The 13833-nt window shown below is 41.9% G+C and overlaps 3 protein-coding genes and 1 pseudogene across 3 annotated transcripts; 2 read left to right on the forward strand and 2 right to left on the reverse strand.

The window, feature by feature from the left end:
* Nucleotides 1-1075: 1075 nt before the first annotated feature.
* On the reverse strand, nt 1076-1479 carry LOC102280848 (histone H2B type 1-B). Its single transcript, XM_005892215.2, has one exon. The coding sequence runs from the start codon at nt 1454-1456 to the stop codon at nt 1076-1078; it is 381 nt and encodes a 126-aa protein (XP_005892277.2). The 5' UTR covers nt 1457-1479.
* Nucleotides 1480-1542: 63 nt separating this feature from the next.
* On the forward strand, nt 1543-2195 carry LOC102281888 (histone H2A type 1-like; annotated as a pseudogene).
* A 9-nt stretch (nt 2196-2204) lies between these two features.
* LOC138984913 (histone H3.1-like) lies at nt 2205-7866 on the forward strand. Its single transcript, XM_070360828.1, has one exon. The coding sequence runs from the start codon at nt 3036-3038 to the stop codon at nt 3564-3566; it is 531 nt and encodes a 176-aa protein (XP_070216929.1). The 5' UTR covers nt 2205-3035; the 3' UTR covers nt 3567-7866.
* A 1313-nt stretch (nt 7867-9179) lies between these two features.
* Nucleotides 9180-9949, reverse strand: H1-2 (H1.2 linker histone, cluster member). The gene has a single exon (XM_005892216.2). The coding sequence runs from the start codon at nt 9899-9901 to the stop codon at nt 9260-9262; it is 642 nt and encodes a 213-aa protein (XP_005892278.1). The 5' UTR covers nt 9902-9949; the 3' UTR covers nt 9180-9259.
* Between the last annotated feature and the right edge of the window lie 3884 nt (nt 9950-13833).

A 13833-nucleotide genomic window follows, 5' to 3' on the forward strand; every position in this document is an offset into this window, starting at 1 on the left:
TTCATTTAACTTCAAAGTTTAAAAGTGGTCTTTTTGAGAAATTCTACTTCGAGTTTTTATTTCCTTATCCAAACACACTGATGTATGTCACCTAAAGATGGTGCTTATAAACCAAAGGAAAAGACTTTCCCCCACCTTTTTAATATGCAGTCAACCGCTGACTTTTCGTGGCTCTTCCCCTCATCCAGCCCCGCTGACTCCTTTTCCACAACCAAGGCCCTTCCTATCAGGATTATTTTTGGAGTAGTATGTTCTTTAAAAAATTTTCCCAAGAAAAATTAGCACACCTTCCTCTTCACCTGGGGCCCTCCTAGTCTGCAAATGAGGAGACACCAGATGGGGAGGGCAGGAAATTCAAACCATTTTCCCCTCCTCGAATTGGGAGTGCCACACTTTCAACCCCTTCTAGTGTCATCCCAGGAAAGTAAATGACCCAGGAAACTGGAACCCAGATGTCAGGAATGCAAGAAAAATGGAAACGGCTTTACATTGGCTTTTTCCATTACAATAATTATAATGAGAAACTAGAAAATCTCATTTCAACCATGTGCAGAGTTTGAGTTAACACCTTATAAAAGTGTCCGCGGTTTATTAAAGGAACGACAGGTGATTTTGCTTAAGTTTCCCCAAGAACAGGGAGAAAACTCCACTGACTTGCCTTCCCTGCACCCTACCCTGAAAAGGCAACCTGCATAACGATGCCCTGAGGATAGGGACTCTGAAATCCCCCAACCACTTCCTTACCCGGGAGGAAAATTCTAATCACCATCAAAAATTTTTTAAGAGGACTCGTGGAGAAGAGTGAGCATTCCCAAGCATCTGGATGCTTAGTCCATGGCAAACAGGAAGATGTGTCTTTTGGGGGATGTCTCTTTAATGCCAAGAGACCTTTCAAGTAGCTAGAGGTTCTGGCTCAAAAATTGCTCCAACTATTAACCCCACTAGAGTAGGTGCTTAAATCTAATCAATAGGATAGAATTGCATTTACCCCGTGAGAAAACAGCCGTTACAGTCCTTCTTCGATAAAGTGGGTGGCTCTGAAAAGAGCCTTTGAATTAAATGCCTATGCAGGCACTCATTTGGAGCTGGTGTATTTAGTTACGGCCTTGGTACCCTCAGAAACAGCATGCTTGGCCAGCTCCCCGGGCAGCAGCAGGCGCACGGCCGTCTGGATCTCCCGGGATGTAATGGTCGAGCGCTTGTTGTAATGCGCCAGGCGTGACGCCTCGCCGGCGATGCGCTCGAAAATGTCGTTCACGAAGGAGTTCATGATACCCATGGCCTTAGATGAGATACCAGTATCGGGATGCACCTGCTTCAAAACCTTGTACACATAAATAGAGTAGCTCTCTTTACGACTGCGCTTGCGTTTTTTGCCATCTTTCTTCTGTGCCTTAGTGATGGCTTTCTTAGAGCCTTTTTTAGGAGCCGGAGCAGATTTAGACGGCTCAGGCATTGTTTTGCCGTAGAAATGTTAGGGGGTAGTATCCACAAGAAAGATAAGTAGTGTGAGTTTAAAAACCATTTATTTATAGTGCTTCAATGTAAATGAGGAATCGAGAATTCTCACTTTTGATTGGGTAAGATCAGTACAGTTTCCCTAAGGTCTGGAGGGAGTGGTTTACGCAAATAAGGGATACACATTTTCTCTTTTTATTGGATAGAAAAGCATCGTACTTTTGACCAATAGGAGACCTAACTGGCGCATCCCTCCGCTGTCTATTAAAAAGTTTTCTTTTTTTCCCCCTTGGTCATCCAGCGTTTTTTTTTTTTTTTTTCTGCTCACAAGTTTTGCTGTTGAATTGTACAAGGTAACTATGTCTGGACGTGGTAAACAAGGAGGCAGAACTCGAGCTAAAGCCAAAACTCGGTCTTCCCGCGCTGGTTTACAATTTCCAGTAGGGCGAAGCGATAGGGCAACTATACAGCGGGTTGAGCCGGCGCTCCGGTGTTCTTGGCGGCGGTGCTGGAGTACCTGACGGCAGAGATCCTGGAGCTGGCGGGCAACGCGGCCCGGGACAACAAGAAGACCCGCATCATCCCGCGTCACCTGCAGTTGGTTATCCGCAACGACGAGGAGCTGAACAAGCTGCTGGGCAAAGTCACCATCGCCCAGGGCGGCGTCCTGCCCAACATCCAGGGGGTGCTGCTGCCCAAGAAGACCGAGAGTCACCACAAGGCGAAGAGGAAGTAAAGCCTAGACAAAAAAAGAAACTTTTTAATAAACTGCCTAAAGGCTGTTTTCAGAGCCATCCACATTTTCATTTAAAAAAGCTGGTAGGCGGCTTATGCTGCGTAGGTGGTTAATTATAAAGAGACAAGTGATATTAAAATAAAGATTCTAGAAATGTCCTCACAAGCATTATTTTAGTGCATAGCTGGCGAAACCTTTGTAATCCACAAGGGCCTTTATAAAGAGAAAGGGAAACTAGAACAGTACTTAGTCTTGAGAGTAACAAAAAGCAAAGAAATTACTCTTGCCAAGATTAGTTTTCTCTTGCCTTTGCTTTCAAAATTTTAAAACAATTTTTTTTTTCCGATGAAAGTTTATCAGGTTCCAGTGTATATATGTCATCAATTCCACCTTTGCATGCATGTGATTTTTTAAATCATCCACCCAGGCACCCTGGCATGTAGTTTTACAGAAGATAAACTCCGAATTAGGGGAGATCTGATGACCAAAGTTAGAAAGTGGTAGTCCTGGTAGTTCGAGATTTACTTAAAGCTAACCCGACTGTGGGGGAGAAAGAACAATTGTACTCAATTTAGGATTGGCGCAGAAATACCACCTTGAGAACGTGTCAAGAATTAAGAATATCAGGTCCCACTTGTATACTGAATCAAAAGTTAACATGGTGCCTAAATGGCTCGTTATGTACGTTGAAGTTGGCAATAAGATGAAACAATTTAGAAAAATTCTTTCGGATCGCCTATATTTAAAAAAAAAAAAAAGGCATAGAAAATAGGGGTAGAAGTAATTCATCCAATCAGATTCTTTCGTAAATAACGGGTCTCTCCCGGTCACTTTTTAGCCAATGGTTTTATCGCGCGGTACTTTTGAAAAATTCCGAGACCAATCAGAATGCTTCCAACTATATTTAAAGGCAACTACCTACGCTTGGAGCAGACCTTTGGTTTCTGATCACTCACTTGTGATGGCTCGTACTAAGCAGACTGCTCGGAAGTCCACCGGTGGCAAGGCGCCGCGCAAGCAGCTGGCCACTAAGGCGGCCCGCAAGAGCGCGCCGGCCACCGGCGGCGTGAAGAAGCCGCACCGCTACCGCCCCGGCACGGTAGCTCTGCGCGAGATCCGCCGCTACCAGAAGTCCACGGAGCTGCTGATCCGCAAGCTGCCGTTCCAGCGGCTGGTGCGCGAGATTGCGCAGGACTTCAAGACCGACTTGCGTTTCCAGAGCTCTGCGGTGATGGCGCTGCAGGAGGCGTGCGAGGCCTACCTGGTGGGGCTCTTCGAGGACACCAACCTTTGTGCCATCCACGCCAAGCGCGTCACCATCATGCCCAAGGACATCCAGCTTGCCCGCCGCATCCGCGGGGAGAGAGCATAAAGTTGTTTTCTCTGTACTTAAAAAAGGCTCTTTTTAGAGCCACCCACATTTTCACCGAAAGTAACTGTAACACTGTCAGTGAGGCATTAGAAACTACGAAAAGGTAGAAAGCACAGGTTGAGTTGAAGTTTACTGTTCATAAAAGCTATTGAATTACCTAGAGAACTGTCACTGATAACTAAGGCCTAAGGTCTCATTTAAATATTCACGTCTAGAGGTATAATGTATCCAATGGAATAGACCGATTCCTGAGGCCTACAGGTGATAAAACGTGGTGACTATACAAAGTTAGCAAGTAAATGAGGAAACGTATTTTTTAAGAAACCGTATCTGGCACAAAACTCAGGAAAATGCCACATTTATTAACTTGAATACAAAACTATAATGCTTTGTTTGCCTATATTTTTGACTATATTCTGGTTCCATCTTTAAAGGGAAATGTTCAGAAATGTTTTGTAGAGTATATTAAGTCAACAGTGGGAAGAGAATTCAGTATTCACTTAAGATGATTGATTACAATTTGTTTTATCCTCTTGATAACTTAGAGAAGAATTTCAGCTTTAAAGCACTACAAGTAATGTCAAGTAACGCTTTAAGGCTTGTTTTATAATTTGAAAATCCTCTGTCAAATTTTCATATGTGAGTTTTAAAATTTGGAAGAATTCTTCAAAGACTAGCTTCTACGTTATACATTTCGCATCTCAATTCTCCACTATGTACTCACTCTCATTACTGGGCACACAGATAAATGACATTTAGTACAATTTCTTACCAGTAATTTAGGTGAGTTTGTCAGTGGCTCAGATGGTAAAGAATCTACCTATAATCCAGGAGACCCAGGTTCTATCCTTGGGTCAGAAGAGCCCCTGGAGACGGGCATGGCAACCCACTCCAGTATTCTTTTCTGGAGAATCTCCAAGGATAGAGGAACCTGGGGGGCTAAAGTCCATGGGGTTGCAAACAGTCAGACACGACTGAATGACTAACAATTTCACTTTTCACTTTTTGTCAGTGATAAGTAGTATTCCCTGAAGACATTCTTAGATCAGATTGGCTAGCAACAAGTGAACTATATATGAACAGATCTACACATCACTTTATATATTGCATTAATCCCCCCAAAAATTTAGATTCAGTACATGTTTTCAAGTCCTAAATATTCTCATCAATATCCCAAAATAATCAGACAAAGGTTAATTGTAACAGAAAAGAACATTGAGTGGAAATAAAGGTTTTAACCAGCCTTAATTAAAACATGCCAACATTTAAAAGAATTTCTTTTAAATGAGAGCATGTGAACAGACTATACTCCCAGGGGCCCCTTCCAGGGCCTTGGAAGTACAGAGTCTGACACTTGAGTTTCATATCTTCAGGGTAAATCTGCCTTTCAGCACTGGCTATGCTTTTCCAAATTACATATGGCCTTCCCTGTCCTCCTACTACTCGGTTCTACCGTACCTCAGCAGAGTACCCTGTTGAGAATCACTGGTCTTGGATGACTCTCAGTAATCTGGGATAGAGCACTGCTTTGCATGATGCTTTGGATGATGGTACCATTTTCAAAAAGATATACCAGGAGAAGAAACTTCATTGAGAAGACATAAAGTCAACTCTGAGTAATGGGAACACTTTCAGTCCAGGTAAATTCTCTGGGACAACTTTACAGGTGTTACTGATCCACTCTGTACTGAATATCACCACCTTTAGAGAGGTCCCTATGCAAGGAAGAAAATAAAACCATGGATTCCTTAGAAGAGTCAGTCTAATAACTAACACTGATAGTTTTCCATGGATCAAGTACTGCAGGATCTAATTGACCTAAATTATTGTATATAACACTTGCTACAACACTGAAAGGCAAGTTCTCTCACTGTCTCTATTTAATAGAGGAGGAAGTTATCGTTGCCGGGAAGCCAAACCCAAACTAAATATTTTTGATCAATAAAATAGATTATACAGAAATGATGATCAGACCTAGTTTCCTCCTCAACAGAAACTCTCTTGGAGATTCGGCTGCCTCAGGATGAACAGGGAGGGCCTGCAGTGGCCTGGCTGTTGCTAAAATCTGTTATCAGATTCCTGTGGTCAGAAGCCTGGTATGAGGTGCGGTGGGCAGGATGACCAGAAGAAACATCAGCTCCTAGAGATAACCAAGTGTACTTTATGATCTTTAGTCTTAGACTTCAGGACCAGGTCATCATAATTATTTCCTTGGAAACGTCTAAATTCTACTCCAGGGTAAATATTTTCTTGAGTCTTCCTTTCAGTATTTACTATAGAGCTGCTGCTGCTAAGTCGCTTCAGTCATGTCTGACTCTGTGCGACCCCATAGACGTTAGCCCAGCAGGCTCCACCGCCTCTAGGATTCTCCAGGCAAGAACACTGGAGTGGGTTGCCATTTCCTTCTCCAATGCATGAAAGTGAAAAGTGAAAGTGAAGTCGCTCAGCCCTGTCCGACTCTTAGCGACCCCATGGACCGCAGTCTACCATGCTCCTCCATCCATGGGATTTTCCATGCAAGAGTACTGGAGTGGGGTGCCATTGCCTTCTCTGACTATGGAGCTATATTGTTCAAAACAGTAACCACTAGTTATTTGTGTCTATTAAGCACATGAAACTGTGGCTAGTCTAAATTGAGATGAGCTGAAGTGTAAAATACATGCCATATTTCAAAGAGTTAGTATGAAAAATAGAATTTAAAAATCTCGTAATATTTTTACCTTAGATTAGTTGCTGAAATAATATTTTTATTTTAGTGGGTTAAATATTATTGAAATGATTTTACTTGTTATACTTTTTTAAAATGTGGCTACTAGAAAAAATTTTAAGACATATGTGGCTCTTTACCATATTTCAGAGGAACAGCACTCTTCATGGAGGGTTATTATACTGGTTTACTGATCAGAAAGTAAATAGTTATGTCCTTAATGTGACCAAGCCTCAGTAATAATGGCACCTATCTTAAAGAACTGTGACAAGAATGTGTTTGAAAACAAATGAAGAGTGCTCAGCAACAGTGCTTGGCACCTTGTAAATTAGTGCTCAAGACATGCCAGATATTGACACTTCCCTGGCAGTCTTGTGGTTGAGACTCTGTACTCTCTACTGGGTGGCATGGGTTTGATTCCTGGTTAGGGAAATAAGATTCCACTTGCCTTATGACACGTCCAAAGGAGAAAAAAAAAAAAGCTACCTTAAAACACTATTGCTGTTACCTCTGTGCCCTAAATCCCTGTTCCCTTCTGAAATTCTTTAATGATGTAATCATATCTAGTTCTGGGCCTGTTTCTCTTTGGCATGGATTTGAAACACAAAGTTACCTTTTATATCTCCCTCAAGCATAGAAAATATGATACCTAGAGCATTGCCTAGGGGAAGTAATAAGATATTTACTTTTTCAGCATGAAAGCACTGAGTATGTACAGAAAAAAATAGAATAATGCTTTGCAAGGAGACTTTAATTTCTGTTACATTTCTATCATACATGAAGATTTCATGAATTTTCATTATCTATCACTCAGCAGTTTATGCAGTATTCACTGCCATTTCTGGCTCATCAGCCATTTTGGCCAATTAAAGTATATTAATGCTGTTCTCAGTATTTTATAATAATAAGTGAATATTGAAAATATTAATAATGTTAAAGTTTAGGTTTTATAAACCAAATTGTGACAACGGACTTTTTGTTAAACTAGCTAATTTTTAGTTTCAAATGAATGGGTTATTAGACCCCAGTCAACTATGTAAACTTCCCTCACAGAGAGGGAAGGGAACATAATTTAAGAACTTGGATAAAACTGAGGAAACTGTTGAACATTATCTAAAGACTAAAGTAAAATGAAATGAGAGATTTTTACAGTGACTTAAGCTCTCTGTGAATGAACTTTCCCTCTAGCCTTACTAGAGAATAGTTACATTTGTTTTTGATGAACATGTTTTATTTGAAAGTAAAGAACATCTTTAATTTATGCAAATACAGTTGCAGGAAACGTTCAGTGTTAGGATCAACTCTATAAACCCAATAAATTTACACCACAAAAGGGCATTCACAAGAGGTTTAAAGAAAAATAAGAGAATCAACTTTTGCTTAAGTTGGTTCGTCCCCTGCCTCTTAGAGTGGATGTGAAAATGAAATTATTTGACAGAAAATTCGAACATAAAAGAACATGGTGCTGTTACTATAAGCCCTAACTGTGATTTGATTTGGAGTGTCTTTATTAGGTCTTCTGCTATTGCAACTTGACCCAACCTGAGATAAGTGGAAAGGTCCCCTGTGGCAGGAATTCAGGCAGCTCAAAGAACCAGGAACTCAGGTGTCATTAATACAGACATTGCAACCTTTTCTATACATCTCTCATCTCTGCTTTTCTTTGCACTTTGGTTACCATTCTATGCTTTTTATCCACTAGACCTTTTGCTTTCCTCCCACACAGTGACTAAGACTAGGAATGAACTCCGTGGCCCCTACCAATAATGCAGGAATTAACGTTAACTCACAGATTCGTCCTTGTGGTTGAAAAACTGAGCTGCAGGTCTGCAGAAGCCCCTGCCCCGGTAAACGGTCTTGAGAAATTCTCTACCCAGGAGACATGACATGAAAATGAAAGAATCCACATACAACGCTGTTAATGAAAAAAAAAAAAAAAAGCCCTTTATTAAAAACGCCACCCCATCCCATATACACACGTTTCAAAACTTTACCAGTATACACTTTTTTTTTTACTTAGCGTAGAAACATTTGGATTTCACAAAAAGGCGTTTAAAGCATCTACGATTTTCAGATGTTGAGGTTCCCGAAAAGAAGGATCCTTGACTGGCCGGCCAGGACAAAATGGCCGACTAAAAGTGGTTTTTGATGCTGTCAAATCATCACACATTTGCTTATAAAGTTAGAAAGTGCAAGGAACAGAAAGATCCCTGGTCCAGCTTTGCTTCTGGTGGAAGAATCACTGCCACCGCTGTAGCATTTTTCAAATGTTCCTTTGCTGCCAGAGTAAACAGGAATTAAGAATGTGAGGCAACGGCGTCAGTACCCACCCTCTTGCCTGGGTTGAATACCAACGCCCCCACGACAGCAAATTTGACTTTTGAAAACGTAGAAAACGTCCGAAATACGACACATTTCTCTATCAAGCAAATAGGGCTAACCCAACAGAAAGAAAACATTAAGAGACCACAGAGGGAAGACAGTCACCATCCAATTAAAAACAGGGTGAAAAATCACAGGCTGGAGGAATGAGCCAACCGGCGAGCAAGGCGGGACTTTTGAATGAGTTTTTAGCCCAATCGGAATATCCCGTAAGACTGAGAAACTGGCTGGGTTTAGTGCTGGTTGTTTTTGCTCTTCACAGGAGTGGGGCGGGGCCGGCGGAAATCCCAAGTACGCAAGCCAGCGGAAAGCGCTTGCAACTGCTGACCAGGAGGCTGACAGAAGACACCGCAGGGCAAGGGGCAACCCACAGGAACGGGTTCAAACTCTGCAAACTCACAGCAACCGCTCTCCCCTGCTCTCACTGCTGTTCCTTGGGTAGTGCCAGCCATCTGCAATAACTCCCGCGTAAGCCTACCCTTGAATAAGAATCTAGAGAAGATAGGGATACACAACACGAAAAGGAGTATACAGCTCTTTTTTTGAGATCAGTGGTGGCTCTGAAAAGAGCCTTTGGGGTTTTAGAAGCAGACGATTTAACAACCTACTTCTTCTTGGGTGCAGCCTTCTTGGGCTTGGCAACCTTGGGCTTAGCGGCCTTCGGCTTAACCGCCTTCGCTGCGCTTTTGGCGGCCTTCTTGGGCTTGGCAGCCTTAGCTTTCTTAGGGCTCTTCGCCACTTTCTTGGTCACAGCAGCTGCGGCCGGTTTCTTCGCTTTCTTCGGGGTCTTCTTAGCAGTTTTCTTTGGAGTGGCCGCGCCCGTGGCTTTCTTGGTCTTCTTAGCCGCCCCGGCAGCCTTCTTGGGCTTGGCCGCACCCGCCTTCTTGGCCTTGGGCTTGGCCTCCCCGGTGGCTGCCTTCTTGTTGAGCTTGAAAGAACCAGAAGCCCCAGTGCCCTTAGTCTGCACCAGGGTGCCTTTGCTCACCAAGCTCTTGAGACCCAGCTTGATGCGGCTGTTGTTCTTCTCCACATCGTAGCCGGCGGCCGCCAGTGCCTTCTTGAGCGCAGCTAAAGACACGCCGCTGCGTTCCTTGGAGGCGGCGACAGCCTTGGTGATGAGCTCGGACACCGGGGGCCCGGAGGCCTTCCGGCGCGCCCCAGCCGGCTTTTTGGCAGCCTTCTTCTTGACTGGGGTCTTCTCCGCAGGAGGTGCGGCAGCGGGAGCAGCAGGAGCAGTCTCCGACATGGTGAAGATCTAGAACTCGGGTACAAGTGGCAAAGCGCCGATGAAGCTGCGCTTGGGCCGGGCCGCCGTATATATAGAGCGCAGGCGCGCGCTGATTGGTGCTCCGGTCGCCCGCCTGGCTGGCAGGCTCTGAGCCGCCGCGATGCGCCCAAGTTGTGTTTGTTCTACTTCACAAAAGGGGGAAAATATTAAAATACCCTACACCAAATCACCCGAGTTTGGTCAGGAAAGGATCCGAGAAGCCTCAGGCTTCGTGCTCTCCATTTATTTTGTTCACAATCACAAACACTACGCGTCCAGACGTCCCGAACTCCCCCAACTCCTAGGGAAGTCCTGGGCAGTCGGAGACCACTTTCTGTTTTTCTTCTAAATTACCTGTTCGCTCCTTTGCCCCTGAAAGTTCTTTTTCTCAGGGGTGGTTGGGCACATGCTTCTCTTCTTTTGGGACCAAAAACGAAATGGTTTCCACCTAAATTTTCACCATAATTCTGTTTCTTCGCAAGGGAAGTAACACAGGTCCTCTGTGAATTCTGCGTACAGACCCACAGGAACTGTGGACTGGGACCAGGATTCTGGGACCAGTCCAAAGCTGTTAGAGCGGGATGGGAGGGGGTTCGTAAGCCTTGGGGGGTCCTGAGTGATGGGGGGTTAGAGACTTAAATCTTTGATTTGAAGACATTGAAACTTTATCAAATCCCTCTTTTCATAGATGGGGGCGGGGCACTCTTTTCACTTCTCCAAAGGCGAGAAATTGGGCTGTTTTTTCAAAGCTCTCAGGTTCCCCTCCGGGTTGTGCAAGGCGGGGGGTCTGGCCCTCAAGAATAGGGATAATGAGGGAAGAAAGAAGACCCTCTTAAGCCTACAAATAACCCTCAATAGACTTAACAGTGAGGGACATTTAGATGATCGGTTTTCAAAGAAAGCAAGCATTTATTTATTTTTGTATGCTGTACTAAAGAAATGAATTGCAGCACACGAAAATTCTAGATTACTTCCAGTAACAATATCTAAACATATGTCATGGCACAGGACACTTTCTAACTGGGAACTCAAAGATATAGATGGAAATAAAGCAACTGACAAGACACACTTTTGACTTTTAAGATAAACTAGAGATTTTAAATAGAAATCGTGAAATGACAAAATTTTAAACAGACATAGAGAAAAGTAATTAGAAAAAATAAATTATTATACCACTTTTTGCTGATAAGCTCACCTTTTATCCCCTCTAAAACTGACTGTATGTATTCTATTCTGAAGTTCACTATACTACTACATCTAGATGGAAGTATGTACTAAAGACATCAGTCTTAGATGTGGTAATCAAAAAATGTGATAAATTAAGTTCAATGATGAATGAAACATGAGACATCTTCTTTTAGACTAAGGATAGCCCCATGATTTCACTGAATAACATTCTTTCAACATTTGGAAACTATGTCTACTACTGGTCATGTCCTCTGGGAATTAGCAACCTAATAAGATTAGTGATGGGTGAATTAGCAGCCATAGAAAATCACTTTAGACCTGCCATCCATCAGTGTGACTTGGGCATAGGAATTGTAAGAAATCATTGAAAGTGTATGAACAACTAAAGCACCTTCATCATACAAATATATTTTGGCAAAAAAATAAAACAAGAACATGCAATTTGTTCTGATTCTATGTGCAGTGAACCGCCTGTTCATCTGAAACTCAGCTAAGGGCGCATAACGAGCAGGAAAAGAGCTATGTAGAGTCTTGATTACTATGCCACTGAACTTCTCTTCAGTAGAAATTGGTGTCCCTTTTTGCAAATCGGGCTTCCCTGGTAGCTCAGCTGGTAAAGAATCCACCTGCAATGCCAGAAACCTGAGTTTGATCCCTGGGCTGAGAAATTCCCCTGGAGAAGGGAATGTCTACCCACTCCAGTATTCTGGCCTAGAGAATTCCATGGACTGTATAGTCCATGGGATTGCAAAGAGTTGGACAGGACTGAGCCACTTTCATTTCGTTTTTGGAAATCAGCAACCTGTAAATTTGATTATTGTGATTCAGTTTTATGATATGACTACTCAGGTTTAATCAATCAAATCACATCTCTGTATGCAAATCTAAAATCCAGAACCAGACACCAGCCACTCAAATTCTTGCTCCTAACCTTCTGGCCACATAGTGCAGGTCAGAGGCAGAAAAACACATAGACTTTCCTCTAGATCCCTGTAACTAGTACTGAGAAAAGTAAAAAACAAAGATATGTCTTCATGTCTTTTCAAGCTGCATTAGAGAATTCTCCACAAGTCCACTTCTGGTTCATGTAATGCTCTAAGGCCATGTTATAGAATAAAATAAAATGTGGATATGTAAGTCACACACATAATTTTAAACCTTCTAACAGTCACAATGAAAAAAGTAAGAAGAAACAGGTAGATTTAACTTTTATAATGTATATTATTTAACTCAGTATATCCAAACTACTATCACTTCAATATGTAATTGATACTTCAAAAAACATGAGACCATTTCTATTCTTTTTTTATAGGGTAAATCGTCAAACTCTGGTGTGTATTTTACATTTGTAAATTTGCAGATTAGCTTCATTACACGTGCTCAATGACCACATATGACTGACAACTTTCATATGGAACAGCATGGCTTTAGAAAAGGTAACATTGACTTAATATTTACTTTTTGATTAGGCTCAGAGTATATAAAATTAGACCTTTCCTTATAGAAGATTGATACACTAATAAGGGTTTTGTATAGTAGAGATGCAAGTGAATTCTTTCTAGTAGAAAAGATAACCCCAAAAGTTATGATTGTATTGCCTAATAGGACGTTAACCAATTTTGTATCTGATCTTTCAGCTTTCCAGCATTCTTTCTTGCCCTGAACATATTTCATTCTCCTGCATCCTGCTTTGACCTACCTTTGTCATTCTGCTAGTTCTGTCATTAATACTTAAATCATTCTTTGACCCATGTACAAACTCACTATGCACAGTCTTTGTATGAGAGTCATGTTTTGAAAATTATACTTTGACACTTGGTTAGTTTGTCCTACAGGCTCTGAATCATTAGAAACTATTCTAAAAGATGGGAAGATACAAAATTTTTTGACCATTTGCTTTAAAGTGACCTTAGAGCCTATAGATGTTCCAGGAAGTCTCAGGCTTTGCAATAAGATTGAACAAGCCCGTGATCAAAAAAAGTCGTACTAAAATTAGCTCAAGGGAAAATTCAGATTAAGGGTGTGGTCATTCCACTCAAAATTGATGGTTTCAAAATAGCCAGCCACAAATTGAGGACAGAGTTAAATATCTGCCTTGCAATAAATTGTGTATACTTGTATTTACACACATCCTGACTATTATGAGTTGGCTAATTTCGTTTCATCTTCTTCAGATCTGGAAAGCTGACGGACAAAGTAAAAGATGCAAAGCAGATTGTCAAGTGCAAATGGAGCTGGAGAGAGAGGCTCAAACAGCAAGATGCATTCAAAGGAGAGTGAAAGGAGTGGTTGGGACAGGTGTATGGGTCAGGGACTGACAATCGATTTTTCTTTCACTTCCTCCTTCTACTTTGCCAGAATAGAGTTCTGTCTGCTTGTTGTAAGCCCCAACTGGGAGTGATTAAACCTGCTTTTTCCTGACTCACTAAGGAAACTTTGGGCTGAGACTAAAGATTCTGTATCTTATTCCCTGGCACACTGTCAAAATACACTCCACAGAGAACCATAATAGTAAAGCACATAGTGGAAGCTCAATAAATACATGGAGAGTATTATAAAAGGAGCATTACATTGGAAAATATATTTACCTACCATTTTGGAAATGCTGTTAGAATCACATAAAGTGACACAAGAAACCTAGGGCATTAATAGGCACCTTATTCTTCAAGCTTGTTTTCAAATAACTTTTATAATGATTTCAAAAAGTCAGAACTACACTCAAA

Source organism: Bos mutus, chromosome 23 (assembly GCF_027580195.1).
Source record: "Bos mutus isolate GX-2022 chromosome 23, NWIPB_WYAK_1.1, whole genome shotgun sequence".
NCBI lineage: Eukaryota > Metazoa > Chordata > Mammalia > Artiodactyla > Bovidae > Bos > Bos mutus.